At 37.1% G+C, this 19,042-nt stretch overlaps 1 protein-coding gene and 1 pseudogene across 1 annotated transcript in view; both read right to left on the bottom strand.

Annotated features, from left to right (window-relative positions):
* CEP126 (centrosomal protein 126) overlaps positions 1 to 19,042 on the bottom strand; it is a 99,859-nt gene that overhangs the window by 39,919 nt on the left and 40,898 nt on the right. The window contains exon 4 of the mRNA XM_065944169.1: positions 11,992 to 12,103. Coding sequence (XP_065800241.1) covers positions 11,992 to 12,103 — 112 coding nt within the window. The remainder of the gene's footprint in view (positions 1 to 11,991; positions 12,104 to 19,042) is intronic.
* Positions 12,179 to 12,296, bottom strand: LOC136176170 (U4 spliceosomal RNA; annotated as a pseudogene).

Raw genomic sequence — 19,042 nt, 5'->3', positions numbered from 1 at the left:
TTTTTATAGTTTATAAGGCATTTTCACATAAATTATTTTAATACTGTCAGTTATCTGTAGAGAGGAGCTTAACTTTATAATAAGTAAACAAGGGTGTTCTCTCCATAAATTGTATACATTTGTATTCCAAATACATAAAGTTTATGTGCGTGCATATAGAGATATAGACATTGTGAAGTCATAGTAATAATAGTATATTACAATAATAACTGAAAACTATGTATTCTAGTTTAGAATGGAAATAATTTCTTTTAAAAGAAAATTGGTACAATGGTCCTAGCACAGATTTGGTATAACAATAACTATGTTTGTTTGCTACAGTAAAATCAAAGTTGTCTGATGGGTTATTTCTTCTAAGACTTTAGGAAAGTGTGCACTGTTGAACAAAAATGTCTATGCTTTTATTCATAGTGAAAAAGAGTTTTTTTTAATTGAAAATAGTTGATGTTATCAGGATAATAATACACAGAAAAATAAACCTAATAGAGCAGAAAGCCTGTATATAAAAATGCACATTACTTCTATACTAAATGACTTGGAATTTTTTATTCCTCTAAATTCCCCTGGACCCTAAACCCTCTCTAATTGTTTGTCATCTTCCTTTTTGAGACAAAAATTTCCAGTGAGTATTCTAAAATTACACTGTGTTCACTGTCTCAGCTTCCATTTGTTCCTTAATCTACAGCTGTCTGGCTTCTGTCTCTACCATTCCAATGTACTGCTTTTGCTAGTGATTATTAACTAATTGACCTAACTGCAAAAAGAGACGCTTCTTGACCACTATCTTTCCTGACTTTAATTCCCTTGCTTTTCATATTATCATATGTTCCTGGATATTTTACAACTTCTCTGGTTCCTCCTCAGGCTCTTTCTTGAGCTCCTCTTTGTTTGCTTGGATATCCTGGAATACTTGAGAGTTACGCAGTCCTCTGCTTGTCTATCCATATTCTCTGTGTAATCTTATTCATATTGTCTGTGTGATCTTATCTGTATCTCTATGTAAGTGAGGGTTAATAAAATCCATCCTCTGTGGACCATTCAACTCTGGGTTAACTCTCTATCTCTGTTCCCTGGATTATTAGTAGAACTAGGACTGTGTTTCAGGCACACAGATGTAAACAATGACCCTTCATGGATAAACTGTCTGTACTGACAGGACTGTGAATAAGTCAGGAAGGACTTATAGGAAGGACTGGTAGGAAGCTATAGCTTTGGGTTTCCCCAAGTGCGGCAATTCTTAAAACTGAACACGTTGCTTGCATGGAAGCTATTCATATAGAGTCATTACAAGAAATATTGGCTCCTGTTTAGAACATAGGATTTCTAACCCAGGGTAGCTGTCTGCACATTTTGACATCACTTATGGGAAGAGGGGCTGGCCGGCCCCTAGCAAAGATGAGTCCTTTGACTATTTCATGGCATGCCATGAGGATTCCTCCTATTGAAGAATGTTGCCTATTGGCATGCTGTGTTTCATGTCTTCTAATTAAGGTCAAACCTGGCCTACTGCAGTCATGAGTTTGAGTGTTCAGCTGAACCAAGACCACCACTGGTGGGTGTTAAAGTGTTAGTCACTCAGTTGTGTCGACTCTTTGTGACCCCATGGACTGTAGCCCACCAGGCTCCTCTGTCCATGGAATTCTCCAGGCATGAATACTGGAGTGGGTTGCCATTCCCTTCTCCAGGGGACCTTCCCAACCCATGGATCAAACCTGGGTATCCTGCATTGCAGGCAGATTCTTTACCATCTGGGCCACCAGGGACTGAACCATGGCTTTAACTTATCCATTCACTGACAACTATCATACCTATATTCATGGCCCAGACATCTTACCAATGAGAAATTGACTCCAAAATAGTTCATAAGCGTCTAAAACTCACAATTTATCCTTATTCTTCCAGTTACTCTCTCCCTTAAGCCCCTTTGTTCTGAACAGTCCTTATTTTGATAAATCATTTCACTATCCATTAACTAACCAAATCCATTCTTGATTCCTTTTGGTTCTTAAGAAGTTACCAAATTATGTTGATTCTACCTACTAAGTAGGCCTTAATAAGTCATTGTTTTCATTAACTAAAGTACCATTTTGTCTGATTTTTTCACCTGTAGTCTTACTATATTCTCCCTCATTCTGGCAATATTCCTAAAATATAAATGTTATATGCTTGCTTAAAATCGCTCAGTCATTGCTTTTAGGACAAATTCCTTAACAAGGCTCTTCATGACAACTCATGGCTTCCCTTCTAAACAACCTATCTGTCTACAATTTCTCAGTGTACACACTAGTCAGAATAGTACAGACTTATAACTGTACAGACTTATAGTTACCAGAAGGGAAGAGATAGATTGGGAGTTTGGGATTGACATGTACACACTGCTATATTTAAAATAGATAAACAACAGATGTACTGTATAGCACAGGGAACACTGCTCAATATTCTGTAATAACCTAAATGGGTAAAGAATTTGAAAAATAGATACATGTATATATGTATGACTAAATCACTTTGCAATATACCTGAAACTAACACAACACTGTTAATCAACTATGCTCCAATATAAAATAAAAATTAAAACAAACAAAATGAACTACCTCTTTCAGCTCTCTTAATACAGCATGTCCTTTTATACCTTCATTCCTTTTCACATACTATTTGTTCCAACTTTCTGGAGTTCCCTCTCAATGTCTTTGATAAATATCTTCCTCATTTATTAAACTTCAGATCATGTTTATATCCTCTGAGTTTTCATAATGCCAGTGATGTTTCTCTGTTTAAAGTATTTGTTGAATACTTCCAACATGCACAGCACTGAACTAAGCATCATAGGGAATATCTGCCTGAGTAAGAATAAGCTATTGTTCTCTACAATATTACAGTTTGGTGTGGCAGGCATAACTACACATAAAAAGCGAGCAATAACATATACAATCAAGACCTTAAAATTTATTTCTATAGCCTTGAGCTCTTGCTTCATCTTAGGTTAAACTGTTTTTATACATTTCTACTTAGATATTTACTCTCTAAATTCATAAAGCTCAAATGAAGTTTAATAATATCTTGTTAAACCTATACACTTTTATTACATTCTTCATAATTTTTAAAGTCAGGAAATTCCCTCAATGATCAAGATTTAAAATTTCACCCTTTTTTGATTTTTATACTTCTTTCATTTTCTTTATCCCACCATACACCAAAGTTATAATCTAGTCTTTCTATGAAATATCTTTTTCTTCTGTCTTTCTTTTGTATTTCACTACCACTCTTTTAACTTAAGTCCTTTTAAACTCATTGCTGGAATATCTCTTGATTTTTTTGCACTATCCTCTCCATACTACAATTATTTTTATATCAAGAGTTACTTTATTCTATATGAAACTTATCACATTATTCTTATTCTTTATTCTTTGATGATTTACAGTATTATGTTAAATTCATGTATATAGTACCTGATTCAGTATTTTTGCAGGTTATATTCAATTATAGGTTACTGTAAGATAATGGGCATAATTTTCTATACTATACAGTATATTCTTGTTGCTTATCTATTTTATTTTGTTATTATTTTTTTGATTACACAGCATGCAGTTTCTTAGTTCCCTCACCAGGGACGGGACCTGCGTCCCCTGCAGTTTAAGGGAGTCTTAACCACTGGAATACCAGGGAAGTCCCATTTATCTATTTTATATATAGTAGTTTCTATCTGTTAATATCATATCCCTAATTTGTCCTTCCCCCTCTCTCTGGCAACCACAAGTTTGTTTCTATATCTGTATGTCTGTTTTGCATGTACATTTATATGTATTTTTGGATTCCACATATAAGTGATATCATACAATACCTGCTTTTGTTTGACTTATTTCACTAAGCACTTTATTCTCTAGGTCCATCTATGTTGCTGCAAATGGTAGAATTTTATCCTTTATGGCTGAGTAATATTCTACCATATACATAACACATCTTCTTTTAATCCAGTCATCTGGAAAACTGGGATATGATTTCTAAGTATTAAACTGAGCTGTTTATGTATTTTGGCTATTAGCCCCTTTTCAGTTATATCATTTACAAATATTTTCTCCAATTTTTAAAAAGTAGGTTGTCTTTCTGTTGATGGTTTCCTTTGTGGTGCAAAAGCTTTTGCATTTAATTAGATCATATTGGTTTATTTTTGCTCTTATTTCCATTGATTTAAGAGACAGGAATTCCAACACTATGTTAAATAGAAGCAGTGAAAGTGGACATTTTTGTCTTATCTTGATTTTAAAGGAAAATTTTTAAATTTTTCACAATTGAATAAGATGTGGGCTATTGGATTTGTCATAAATGGCCTTCATTATGTTGAGATATGTTCCCTCTATATACACTTTGATGAGGGTTTTTATCATAAATAGACACTGAATTTTGTCAAGTGTTTTCTCTGTATCTATTGAGACAATCATGTAATTTTTATCTCTCCTTTTGTTAATATGGTGTATCAAATTGATTTATGTATCTCAAAGCATTCTTATGACCCTGGAATAAATTTAACTTGATCATTATGTATGATTCTTTTTATGTATTGTTGGATTTGGTTTGCTAATATTTTGTTGAAGATTTTTGCATCTGTATTCATCAAAAATATTGGCCTATAATTTCTTTTTTTGTGTAGTATCTTTGCCTCGTTTTGGTATCAGGGTAAGTGTTGTCTTGCAGAATGAATTTGGGAGTGTTCTCATAAACTCTTTTAAGTTTATGGAATAGTTTGATTGGGACAGGTATTCTTTATACATTTAGTAGAATTGCCCTGTGAAGCTGTCCTGTTCTGGAATTTTGTTTGCTGGGCATTTTTTTTTTTTTTAACTTAACTTCACGTCTAGTGAATGGTCTTCTGTTCAAACTGTCTATTTCTTCTTGACTGTCTTGGCAGCTGTATGTTTCAAGAAATTTGTCCACTTCTTGTAGGCTGTCCAATCTACTGGCATATAAACTGTTCACAATACTCTCTTATGATTTTTTTTTTGTATCTCTGTGGTATTGGTTGTTATTTATCCTCTTTATTTTCTTATTTTATTTGGATCCTCTCTCTTTTCTTCTTGGTGAGCCTGTTTTTCTTTCTTTTTTTTTTTTTTTTTTAAAAACTAGCTCTTGGTTTCATTCATTTTTTTCTACTGTTTTTTTTTCTCTCCTAGGAAATGACTTTTTAAAAAATTGAAGCTCAGTTGATTTACAGTATTGTATTAGGTGTACAGTAAAGTGATTCAGTTATATATATATATATTTCAGATTATTTCTATTTTAGATTATTACAGATATTAACTATAGTTCCTTATGCTATGCAATAAATCTTTGTTGCTTATTTATTTTATATATAAGTGGTTTGCATCTGTTAATTCCATATTCCTAATTTATCCCTCCTTTCCCCTTTGTTAACCATACATTTGTTTTCTATGCCTGTGAGTTGGTTTCTGTTTTGTATACATCAATAGATTCATTTCTATTATTTTTCAGATTCCACATGTATGTGATATCATTATTTCCTTCCTTCTGCTAACTTTGGGCTTTGTTTGTTCTTTTTCTAATTCTTTTAGGTGATAGGTTAGGTTGTTTGAGATTTTTTCTTATTTCTTGAGGAAGGACTGTATTGCTATGAACTAACCTCTTAGAACTGCTTTTGCTGTATCACATAAATTGGAAAGCTTTGCTTCCCATTTCATTTGTTTTGAGGTATTTTCTGATTTACTCTTTGATTTATTCGTTACCCTTTTTTTTTTTTTTAGTAGCATGTTGTGTGGTCTCCACATGTTTATTCTTTTCTGTTTTTCTTTCTGTAGTTGATTTCTAGTTTCATACCCTTGAGGTTGGAAAAGAAAAAGCTTGATATAATTTCTATCCTCTTAAATTTGTTGAGTCTTGTTTTGAGACCTAGTATGTGATATATGTTAGTTGTTCAGTCATGTCTGACTCTTTGCGACTGGATGGACTGTTATCCACCAGGCTCCCCTGTCCGTGGAATTCACCAGGCAAGAATAGTGGAGTAGGTAACCATTCCCTTAACCAGGAGATCTTCCTTACCCAGGGATCAAACCCGGATCTCCTGCATTGCAGGTGGATTCTGTACAGTCTAAGCCATCAGAGAAGCCCCGTGGACTGCAAAGAGACCAAACCAGTCAATCTTAAAGGAAATCAACTTGGAATATTCATTGGAAGGACTGACACTGAAGCTCCAATACTTTGACCACCTGACGCAAAGAGCCGACTCATTGGAAAAGACCATGATGCTGGGAAAGAAGAAGGCAAAAGAAGAGGGTGGCAGAGGATGAAATGGTTAGATAGTATCACTGACTCAATGGACATGAATTTGCGCAAACTCCAGGAGATCGTGAAGGACAGGAAAGCCTGGCATGCTGCAGTTCATGGGGTGGCAAAGAATTACTTTACCACAATTGCCTTATTGACTTTCTTTCTGGATGATCTGTTCATTGATATCAGTGGGGTGTTAAAGTTTCCTGTAATTATTGCACTATTGTCAGTTTCCCCTTTTATGTTTGTTATTGTTTATACAGTTAGGTACTACTGTATTGGGTATGTATATGTCAAAGAGTATATATATCCTCTTCTTGTACTGATCTCTTTTTATCATTATATAGTACTCTTTTTGTCTTTCACTAAGCCTTTGTTTTGTTGTCATCTCCATTTGCAAAAAATATCCTTTTCTGTATCCTCACTTTCAGTTTGTATCTTTTGCCTTAAGTAAATCTCTTGCAGGCAGCACATCAAAGGATCTTTTTAAAAATTCAATTAGCTATCTGTGTCTTTTGATTGAAGCATTAATCCATTGATATGTAAAGTAATTTATTAATAGGTATATACTTATTACCAATTTATTACTTGTTTTCCAGTTGCTTTGTCATTTTTCTCTCTTTTTGTCTCTCTCTTTTTCTGGTTTGATGATTTTCTTTTGTAGTATGCTTGAGTTCCATGCTTTTTGTTTGTTTTCTATCTATTTGTGAAACCATGGTAAACCATAATTATGTCTACTTGCTTTAAACTCATAGTCATTTAAGTTCAAACACATTCTGATCTACATTCTTTACTACTCTCCCCCACATTTTGTGTTTCTGATGTAATTTTTTACATCTTCATGTTTATCCCATAACTATTTATTGTAGTTATAGTTTCTTTACAACTTTTGTCTTTTAATTTATGTACTGGTTTATTTAAGTGATCTTCAATCCCCACTATATATATCTTTCCTATTGGGGTTTTCCCTTTCCTATAGACTCTTCTTTTTCATTTTGAGAAGACCCTTCAACATTTCTTTTAGGGTAGGTTTATTATTGCTGAATTCTTTTAGTTTTTGCTTGTCTGAGGAGTTCTTTATCTCATCTTCTATTCTAAATGATAATCTCACTGGGTAGACTATCTGAGGTTGCAGGTTCCTCTGCCCTTTTAATTTACTTAACTTTCTATGTCTCTGATTTTAGGTGAAAGAGTTACCTATTACAGTCTTGAAGGGGTGTTCTTATATGGGTGTGTCCCTATGCAGACTGTGTGTGCCCAATGTATTTGGAGGGAGGACTGGATTAGATGTGCATGCAAGTCATGTCTTTCCTCATGGTATGCTGGCCTCTACCACACTGGAAAGGCAGTACGGCTGGTGGAGGAGTTAGAGCCTGTGCAAGGTGTGGGACAGTACTTCTTCTATGTTCAGTGGCCATCACTGACCTGTCAGGGGTGAGATCTGCTCCTAAGTTGTGGGAGCAAAAGCCCTCAAATTTGGGCTCAAGCTTGTTCTGCTTCCTTTAGGTGTGTATTCTTCCTTCTCCCTGCACTAGGCTTGAACATGGCATGGTGGTTGTGGGAATTGAAGCACCTGCACTGCCATCAAAGTCTGGGCTAGTTCTTGGGGGCTATTTGAGTAAGCACCAGAAATGGACACTGCTCTATAGACTATATCCCTGACCCACAGGACACCTTTGGATCCTTAGATTGACTGTTTTCCCAGGTCCTGAATACCTGAGATCCAGGGCCATTGTGGCTTGAAGTGAGCAGGGTGACATTTACGTGGCTCAGACTGGGGTATGTGACATGGCGGCAGCTACTAGGGTACACCTCTCTCTGCCCTGTCTGGTGGCAAGCTAACACTTGCACTCTCCTCATGAGTGGAGTCTAGGCTTCACTAGCCTTTCCAGTGGTTCTCCAAGCAGCCAGATGGGGCTTGTCTTCTATGTGCAGGACTCCAGGATGGGGATGCCCAGTCTAGAGTTGGACTCACTCACTTCTCAGGGTGTCTGCCTGCATGATCTCCCTTTTCCTTTCAGTCCTCTCCCAGAGGCACAGACTCCTTACCTGATGCTTTTCTTCCTATCCTGCCTGATTACATGTGTATCTTTCCTACAACTCTGGTTATATAAGGGTCCTTCTGTAAGTTTCCAGTTAGCTTTCCATGAATTTTTCCACATGTGGATGTATTTTTGAATTGTTTGTTATGGGAGGTAAGCTCAGGTCCTCTTCGGCTCCCATTTTTTATACTCCACTTCTTACACTTCTGATTAATCAGCATTCCTAGACATTTATGTCTCTTCTCTGCCATAAAGGGCATTTCCATTTTTTAAATTCTCTTATTTTTTCCTTCTAATCTCAAAATATTTTTATTCTTTATTAGATCTGTCTTTTTCTTTTTTTAGAAGTTTTTATTGAATTTGTTACAATACTGCTTCTGTTCTGTCTTTTTTGGCCATGAGGCATGTGGAATCTTAGCTCCCCAACCAAGGATCAAACCTGCACCCTCTGGAAGACGAAGTCTTAACCACTGGATGAGCAGGGAGGTCCCTCCTTTTCTCACTATACAAAATAGTACTATTTTAGTTTAGGTAGTAATGATCTGTCACTTGCATTAGCCCATCAAGTTTTTCTAGTCTCCTTACTTCCAGTTTCTGTCCATTCTTTTCATTCTCCAACATTCATATCAATTATCTTCCAATATAAAGAGGACTATGTCACTCTGTTTAAAAACCTCCATTGGCTTTCTACTAGTTATAGGGTGAAATAAAAACCTTCTAGCTTCTAGCTCAAATACAAGCATTCACATCTGACCTCAATCTACATATCTAGATAATCTCTCATTGTACCAGCAACATATATTACAGTCTTGTTACTCTGAACAAATTGTATTTCCTCAGGTGTCTTTGCCTTTTTCAACACTGTAGGCCTGAACATGCCAGAAATCAACCTGTGCTTCTTTAGTAGACAATTTGTACTCATCTTTTAAGTCTCCTCTCCAACTTTAAATTTTGTACTTCATCACTTGTGTGTGTATGCTTAGTCACTCAGTTGTATCCAACTCTTTGCGACCACATGAACAGTAGCCTGCCAGGCTCCCCTGTCCATGGGATCCTCCAGGAAAGAATACTAGAGTGGGTAGCCATTCCCTCCTCCTGGGGATCTTTCTGACCCAACCATCAAACTCATGTCTCCTGTACTGAAGGTGGAGTCTTTAGTGACTGAGTCGCCAGGAAAGCCCTTTACCACTTTGCTACTATTTCTGTAACTGCCCACATTTCACAGTATTGTTTGAGTCTTACAGTGTAATTACCATTACACAGTATATAATATAACTGCAAACACTTCCTGGGTGGAGGTCCATATTTCATTCATATTATAACTCTTGCTAATCAATGTACAGCACATAATAGGTACTTAAGACTTCACATTTTTATCCTCTACCTTTCTAGACTGCATTTCTGTTACTCATTAGTTTGACATCCATATTTAACAGGATAATATTTCTTCCATCATAAAGGAAAAGGCCATATTTTGGCCCTCCAACCCCCTTGTGTACTGTTCTACCACTTTTTTCCTTTCACAGACAAGCTGCAGTTGGTATTTTTTCTTTCTTGCTCTGCAGTTTCCTTTCAACTCATTGCAATCTCTTTTCTGTCTCCATCCCTCCACTGAAATTTCTTTGACAAAAGCTGCCAAAGTGACTTTTCTGTTTTGAATTATATGGGGCATATTCCCTCTAAGTTGGATATTTTCTCTGCCACTCAAGATTCATTTTCCACACTTATCTCAGCTAGGCAGAGACTGAATGATACCCTGCCTTTTGATTTATGGCTGTTTTGAACAATGAAAGGTACTAGCGAGAGATGGGAATGTGACAGAACAAAGTGGTTTTTGATAATCACTTCTCGGGCTTCCTCTCCGCTTGACTTGGTTTAGCAGTGGCAATGGTCCTCTACCTAGTAGCCCTCTTGTATAGCTACAGCTCTTTACAGTTTAGGTTTGTGGTGATAATACTGAGTTTGCTGTCAGTTTTGGGGTGGCTTCATCATCCTCTGTTGGCATCCCAGTCTCTTTACTAACCTCTTTTCAGTTACCCCTTTTAAATACTACATGTTTTCTGCCAGTGTCCCAGCTGGTAAAACTTTTTATATTAATGATTACCATTAATTACTAGAAGCCATTTGATTTCCGTAAGTAATTTTTCCCCATGGAAGTCTATACTTGCTTAGTTCCATCTTCTCCCTATATATGGTCTCTAGCAACTATTGTTTCTATCTGTAGGCTTCTCTTTTTTCACTTTCCTATATATTGCTCTTCTGTTGTGCTCTATCCTAGTTCTGCTGCCATAGTACATAACCTCCACTGCTGACCCCATCCATTGTTTTGGCTTCTAATGTCTAAGTCTAGACCTTTCTCTTGAGCCCCAGACCTAAGTATTTTCAGTCACAGACACTGCAATAGTCTGTGCTGTCCTCTTTCAATCAGCTATCCACACTTGTTCACCACAGAGTAGAAGGAAATGTTGCTAAACAGGAAAAGTGACTCTTACTACCCATCTGCTTAAATCCTTCACTGATGCCTCTTAAACTCTCAGGATAAAGCTTATATGCCTTAGCATACAGGTGTATTTACTTCTCCAATCTCATACCTAATGAAGCTACTGCTATTTTGCATTCTGATATTCAGCCACGCTCTAACTCCTGGAACATATCATTCCTTCTACTACTCTTGACCTTTCCACATTCTCATCCCTCTGTCTGGAATACCATCTACCCACTTGTTTCATGATTAACTCCTATTTTCTTCAAAGTTTTGCTGAAGATTCTTCTATTCCATGAGGTCTTTCTTGAACTATAATAAAGACTTGAGAGAATGAATTTAATTGTTCTTAGATCTCATTAAGGGAACAGTTTGCCACAGGTATTCTAAAAATGGAAATACTTTAATATATACATTATAAATAGGTAAAATATTAACATACTTCACATATGAATTATGTATATATATCTTTATATAAGTAAACATTAAATATTATTATTATTACTTATTTGATACTGTTCTATAATTTTTAAAACATTATTTCACTTTCTCCTAGATTATACTTTGGAATTATATTTTTGAATATTATATTTCTCCATATCCCCTTCACAATGGCTGATCTACTACTGTGTACATAGTAGGTTCAAGAAACATTTATAGTAAATAAATGGAAAATACAGGATGTCAGAGGGTACTCTCTAGTTGGTTGGTCCATCCTACTGAATCAAGATGATTCATTAAAACTAACCTAGAGAGGAACCAGGAGGCACTGTAGCAGTTTTTTTTGAAAGATATCCATCCAGGAAAGATTTTCAGTGAGGAAAAACCCATAAAGTTCTACCATAAAGTTACTCCTTTTATCTAAATTTATATCACTGTTATTCAACTTTTTTTTTCCTCTCAGTAAAACCAGTATCAATACTTTGAAATGGTTTTTATGATAGTTCCCATAGAAAATTACTCAACATAAGCAACACTGTAAAACTAAAGACAAGAAATTAAAATTTTTACTTACTCTTGAAGCAATCTGTATTACACTCTACCTCAATTCAATGTGTGAAAATAAAATAGTATACTATAAAATAGAGGTGAGGAGTAATTGACAAAAAGGCCTGTAAACTCAGCAACTAGAGAGCTATTTAATTACCATATATTAGTAACTATACATGATAATCATAAGTTACTTACCTCCAGTTTACTATTGGTCTGTGGGAAGAGGGAAGGTTTACTTCTGATTTTAGGTTGGATTCCTGAATTTGTTTGAGGGCATCTTCTAATGGAAGAACTGGTCTTTGAAGAACTAAGGAAATAATAAAGATCATATAGTACTGAATCACTTCAACAATCTCTTTATACATAATTTAGTTGGTCAATGATAAAATACTATCTTAAAACTTTTGTGACAAATTTATTTTGAACAATATATTTTCAATTAGCAATAATCGCGCCTCAGGTAAACCTCATTGGCTACGATACTGCCATCGTGCAAAGCTTGAACAGTATATTTTAAATTTAAACATCCACTTCCCAATAAGAAATAGTTATCTCAAAATTCTCATCACCAATTTTAAGACTACTTATTCGGAAAAATGAAATCTGAGAAATGTCCAGGCTCTTTGATCTGGCATGCAAACCCCATTATATCTAACGTTATAATTCCATAAATTTCTGACAAAACTTACAAATAACCTTATGAAGAAAAGGGGGAGATATAAAAATAGCAGTTAACATTTATTGAGCATTTACTGTTAAAGACATTATTTTTGAGCACTGTGTAAGTATTAATTACTTTATTCTCACTAAGGGCTTTGAAAGAAAGTGTTAATCACAAAGTCGTGTCCAACTCTTTGGAACCCAATGGACTGAAGCATGCCAGGCTCCTCCATCCATGGGATTCTCCAGGCAAGAATACTGGAGTGAGTTGCCACATTCTTCTCTAAGAGATCTGTCCAACCCAGAGAGTTAACCTGGGTCTCCTGCCTTTCAGGCAGATTCTTTACTGACTGAGCCACCAGAGAAGCCCCAATCTCCATTAGCAACTGAGGAAACTGAAACATAACCTAGTAACTTGTTCAGGGTCACACATTACATGGACACTCATCCACATATCACTCTGCACAGCCTCTAATCCAACCTTAGCTCCCATAAGTATCCACTTTCCCAAGAAGTTCCACTGTGCACTTTGGTACACACCTTCTTGTTCAACTTGAAACAAACCTTCTATTTAAAGGATATTGCTTTCCTGCAGCCCTCTTAGGGGGAGATACAAGTAACTACAAATAACTGAGGGCCTGGAGATAAGAGAGCTGACTTTATAGCTCTCCAAATTGATGCTACCAAACTATTTTTTCCTCTTTTCTCCTTTAAAAAACCCATATCATCATGATTCTGATGTTTGTTATTCACCTTAAAATTTTTAAGCAAAATCAGTATATTATGATGAATGGGTTAGTTCAAACTCGAACTCTAGAGTCAAGGGGTGATTGCATAAAATACTAGTGAAAAATGCTAGTTATGAGATGGTTTGCTGGATATTCTAACCACAAAGGACCAATTCTCTTGAGGCCAAAACTATCAAGCTTTAGATTTTGATTGTTTTTCTAATGAGCATAAGCAATGTCCCAAATTGTTGTTTATTGGTAAAACTAATGGCTAGCCACATAGCCTGATGAATGTTAAAAATGAACTTTCTTTGTTGAAATTAAAGATATTCAAGACAGGTGGACTTTCCTAAAATATTTTAATCACTCCCTACCCTTGCATGAACAGAGAATGAGAATCTAGGGAGTCTATACCCTATACCTTTACAGATGGCATTGAGGTTTGACCTCTAATTAGTCTTGGCTCCAGCTGTTAAACAGGAACATCCCTGATTGTACACTGCCAGAAGGTACATACTTTTGTCTCTAAAATGTGACTGTGTAAGTCTGAATGGATCTTCACATAAAGTGTAGTCAGAGCACCTAAGATAAGAGCTGGGGCTTTATTGAACTTAGTGAACAAGTTACACCGATTGTTTCGTGTGTGATTTGTTAAAAATAATGTTTAGTTGAGCTAGATTATAGCTTGAGATTTGCTTTAATTAACACTACTTACTATCAAAGAGAATTAAAAACTACTTTTAAAACTAACTTGGGTCATTGACAAACACTCATTGCTGTTTATTGTTGCTATTATCTAATGATCTCCTAGTCAGTACCTCATACTTAATGATGAATATTCAAGTCTATGTTTTTTGAGTATTAATTGTGTATTAGGGCTTTATTATTTCATTTAAACTACTAGTCTCCTCTTTCTAGTTCTTTTGCCCTGATAGTGTAACTCCAACAATTCTCTGACTCTGACAATTTTCTGAACTCATTAAAACCCCCAACCCATACCTTTTTCATAGCAAGGGGAAGCATTAGCTATCATGCATATTGGGTGAACTCTTGGTATAACTCTAATATTTGAGAATAAACTAAATGAATAGACAAGTAAACAGGTATTTATCACAGCTTTGTTGTTCTTCATTCATGACAGTAAACTTCCTTAAAATTTTGATATTTTATACAGGTAACATAGTTATATTTAGAAATAAAAAAAATATAATACAAATTTGGAAGTTTTGCTCTAACTGGTATTTGTGTATTCTTTCACTGTTTATGCAGATATAAACATACATAAATATATATTCTATTTTTAAAAGTTGAAGTATAGTTAATTTATAATCCTAGCTTAGTTTCAGGTGCACAACCAGATATTCTATATTTTTATAGATTATATTCTTTTTAAAGTTGTTAAAAATAATGGCTATGTTTCCCTGTGAGGTACAATATATCCCTGTTGCTTATCTATTTTATTCATATTAATAGTAGTTTGTGTATTTTAACCCCTATTTGTCCCTCCTTTTTCACTCTCCTAGGGTAATCACTAGTTTGTTCTCTATATCTCGAAAGTTTTTTTAATTTTATTTATTTATTTGGGCTGTTGCTGGATCTTCGTTGCTTTGTGCAGGCTTTCTTTAGCAGGGGTGAGCGGGAACTACTCTTGGCTGCAGTGCGCAGGCTTATGGCAGTGGCTTCTCCTGTTGCAGAGCACAGGCTCCAGAGTGCGGGCTCAGTAGTTGTGGCGTGTGGGCCTAGTTGCTCTGTGGCATGTGGAATTTTCCCAGACTAGAGACTGGACCCGTGTCCCTTGCACTGACAGACAGATTGCTAAATACTGCACCACCAGGGAAGTCTTGTTTGTTTTTTTAAAACGTACATTCATTTATTTTTTTAAGATTTTCATAGAGTGATAACATATTTATTTTTAAATGTAAGTTTGTCTTTGACATTTTAATAAGCATAATACTAAGTCCATTCACATTGCTGCAAATGGTTGAATTTCATTCTTTTTATGGCTGAGTAATATTCCATTACTGTTCAATACCCCATGAATGGTATGAAAAGGTAAAAAGATTGGACAGTGAAAGATGAACTCCCTAGGTCGGAGGGTGCCAAACATGCTACTGGAGATCACTGGAGAAATAACTACAGAAAGAATGAAGAGACAGAGCCAAAGTAAAAACAACACACAGTTGTGGATGTGACTGGTGATGGAAGTAAAAGTCCAATGCCGTAAAGAGCAATACTGCATGGGAACCTGGAATATTAGGTCCATGAATCAAGGCAAATTGGAAGTGGCCAAACAGGAGATGGCAACAGTGAACATTGATATTTTAGGAATCAGCAAACTAAAATGGACTGGAATGGGTGAATTTAACTCAAATGACCATTATATCTATTACAGTGGGCAAGAATTCCTTAGAAGAAACGGAGTAGCCATCATAGGCAACAAAAGAGTCTAAAATGCAGTACTTGGGTGCAGTCTCAAAAACAACAGAATGATCTCTGTTTGTTTCCAAGGCAAACCATTCAATATTACAGTAATCCAAGTCTACGCCCCAAACAGTAAAGGTGAAGAAGCTGAAGTTGAGTGGGTCTGTGAAGACCTTCTAGAACTAATAACACCCAAAAAAGATGTCCTTTTTATTATAGGGGACTGGAATGCAAAAGTAGGAAGTCAAGAAATACCTGGAGTAACAGGCAAATCTGGCCTTGGAGTACACAATGAAGCAGGGCAAAGGCTAACAAAGTTTTGTCAAGAGAAGGCACTGGTCATAGCAAACACAATTATACAGTGGAAGTGACAAATAGATTCAAGAGATTAGATCTGATAGACAGAGCTCCTGAAGAACTATGGACAGAGGTTCATGACATTGTACAGGAGGCAGGGGATCAAGACCATCCCCAAGAAAAAGAAATGCAAAAAGGCAAAATGGCTGTCTGAGGAGGCCTTACAAATAGCTAAGAAAAGAAGAAATGTAAAAGGCAAAGGAGAAAAGGGAAGATATACCCATTTGAATACTGCATTTGAATGCAGAGTTCCAGAGAATAGCAAGGAGAAAAAAGAAAGCCTTCAGTGATCAGTGCAAATGCACTCAGAGATCAGTGCAAAGAAATAGAGGAAAACAATAGAATGGGAAAGACTAGAGATATCTTCAAGAAAATTAGAGATACCAAGGGAACATTTCATGCAAAGATGGGCTCAATAAAGGACAGAAATGGTAGGGACCTAACAGAAGCAGAAGACAGTAAGAAGAGGTGACAAGAATACACAGAAGAACTGTACAAAAAAGATCTTCAAGACCCAGATAATCACAGTGGTGTGATCACTCACCTAGAGCCAGACATCCTGGAATGCAAAGTCAAGTGGGTCTTAGGAAGCATCACTATGAACAAAGCTAGTGGAGGTGATGGAATTCCAGTTGAGCTATTTCAAATTCTAAAAGATGACGCTGTGAAAGTGCTGCACTCAACACCTCAGCAAATATGGAAAAAGCAGCAGTGGCCACAGGACTGGAAAAGGTCATTTTCATTCCAATCCCAAAGAAAGGCAATGCCAAAGAATGCTCAAACTACTGCACAATTGCATTCATCTCACATGCTAGTAAAGTAATGCTCAAAATTCTCCAAGCCAGGCTTCAACAGTATGTGAACCGTGAAATTCCAGATGTTCAAGCTGGATTTAGAAACGGCAGAGGAACAAGAGATCAAATTACCAATATCCGTTGGATCACTGAAAAAGCAAGAGCATCCCAGAAAAAACATCTACTTCTGATTTATTGACTATGGCAAAGTCTTTGACTGTGTGGATCACAACAAACTGTGAAAAATTTTTCAAGAGATCAGAATACCAGACCACTTGATCTGCCTCTTGAGAAATCTGTATGGAGGTCAGAAAACAACAGTTAGAACTGGACATGGAACAACAGACTTGTTCCAAACCGGGAAAGGAGTATGTCAAGACTGTATATTGTCACTCTGCATATTTAACTTATATGCAGAGTACATCATGAGAAATGCTGGGCTGGAGGAAGCACAAGCTGGAATCAAGATTGTCGAGAGAAATGTCAATAATTTCAGATATGCAGATGACATCACCCTTATGGCAGAAAGCAAAGAAGAACTAAAAAGCCTCTTGATGAAAGTGAAAGAGGGGAGTGAAAAAGTTGGCTTAAAATTCAACATTCTGAACACTAAGATCATGGCATCTGGTTCCATCATTTCATGGCAAATAGATGGGGAAACAATAGAAACAGTGGCTGACTTTATTTTTTTGGGCTCCAAAATCACTGCAGATGGTGACTGCATCCATGAAATTAAAAGATGCTTGGTCCTTGGAAGAAAAGTTATGACCAACCTAGATAGCATATTAAAAAGCAGAGACATTACTTTGCCAACAAAAGGTCCACGTAGTCAAAGATATGGTTTTTCCAATATTGATGTATGGATATGAGAGTTGGACCACAAAGAAGGCTGAGCGTCAAAGAATTGATGCTTTTAAGCTGTAGTGCTGGAGAAGACTTTTGAGAGTCCCTTGGACTGCAATGAGATCCAACCAGTCCATCCTAAAGGAGATCAGTTCTGGGTGTTCATTGGAAGGACTGATGTTGAAGATGAAACTCCCAATACTGTGGCCACCTGATGTGAAGAGCTGACTCATTTGAAAAGACCCTGATCCTGGGAAAGATTGCAGGTGGAAGGGGATGACAGAGGATGAGATGGTTGGATGGTATCACTGACTCAATGGACATGAGTTTGAGTAAACTCTGGGAGTTGGTGATGGACAGGGAGGCCTGGCATGCTGCAGAGTTCGGAAAGGACTGAGCGACTGAACTGAACATTCCATTATATATATTTTCCTTAATTCAGTAAGCATTATCATTTTGCTTTGAATCCTCTGGTAAACTATTTCTGTTTCATTTTTTTCTTTTCTCTTGCTCTTTCAAATGAGATCAGTTCCTCTGTTTTCTGAATTTGCTTAACAGTCTCCATCTCTATGAAATTAGGTGAAACAGTTACCAATTCTGTTTGAAGGGGTGTTCTTTTGTGGGAGCAGCCCTATACAGCCTGTGTCCAATAGTTTTGGTGGGAGAGCTGAATTTGACATGAACGCAGGTCACATCTTTTCTCAAGTTGTGCTCTCATATCACACAGGGCATGCTTCCATACATATCACTTTGGAAGGATTGGGGCTGGGGAGGAGAGGCTAGGGCCAGAGCCAAGAGTGAGCTAGGCCTTCGTCTGTCATCAGGGAGTACCACCACCCTACCAGGGTTGGGTCCCAAGCTCCTGGAATAGAAGCTCTGAGGAGCAGGTCTGAGCTAGCTCAGGTGTGAGCTTTTCTCTCTCCCAACATCAGCACTCTGGCCCCTGAGGGCCAGACTGGTGGCCCTCCTAGTGTGTGACCAGGTGCAGGGTGCAACAGTTTGCCCACAGAGAGTTTAGGCTGCTTCTGATGTGCTGCCTGTGCAAGTGCCCATAATGGCTGTCCTCGCCCAAAGGATGCCACTTTGGTTCCGAGCTACGTCTGTGTCTCCTGGCTGAGTTCTTCCTTGGCTGGGGCAACCCTCACTCCAGTGTGGAGCTCAGGCTGGGCGTACTCCCAAGCAGTTTCAGGAGACCAGCCAGTCAACTGTGCAGTTTCAATCTGCCTTCTCTGCCCTCTTTTGGGAATAAGTCTGTGTGCACGCCTCCCAAGTGGAGTCCAGGCTTCTTGCAGCCCTCCTGTTAGTCCCACCAGTCCTCCAATCAGCCTAGGGGCTCATCTCCCTTGTGCTGGGTACCAGGACTGGGGGTCTAACATGTGGCTTGAGCCGTTCACTCCCCAGAGAGGATTTCTGCCTGTATAATCTCCCGTTTCCTTTGGGTAT

This window comes from Muntiacus reevesi, chromosome 9 (assembly GCF_963930625.1).
Source record: "Muntiacus reevesi chromosome 9, mMunRee1.1, whole genome shotgun sequence".
NCBI classification, from domain to species: Eukaryota; Metazoa; Chordata; class Mammalia; order Artiodactyla; family Cervidae; genus Muntiacus; species Muntiacus reevesi.
This window is presented reverse-complemented; position numbering and strand designations above follow the sequence as displayed.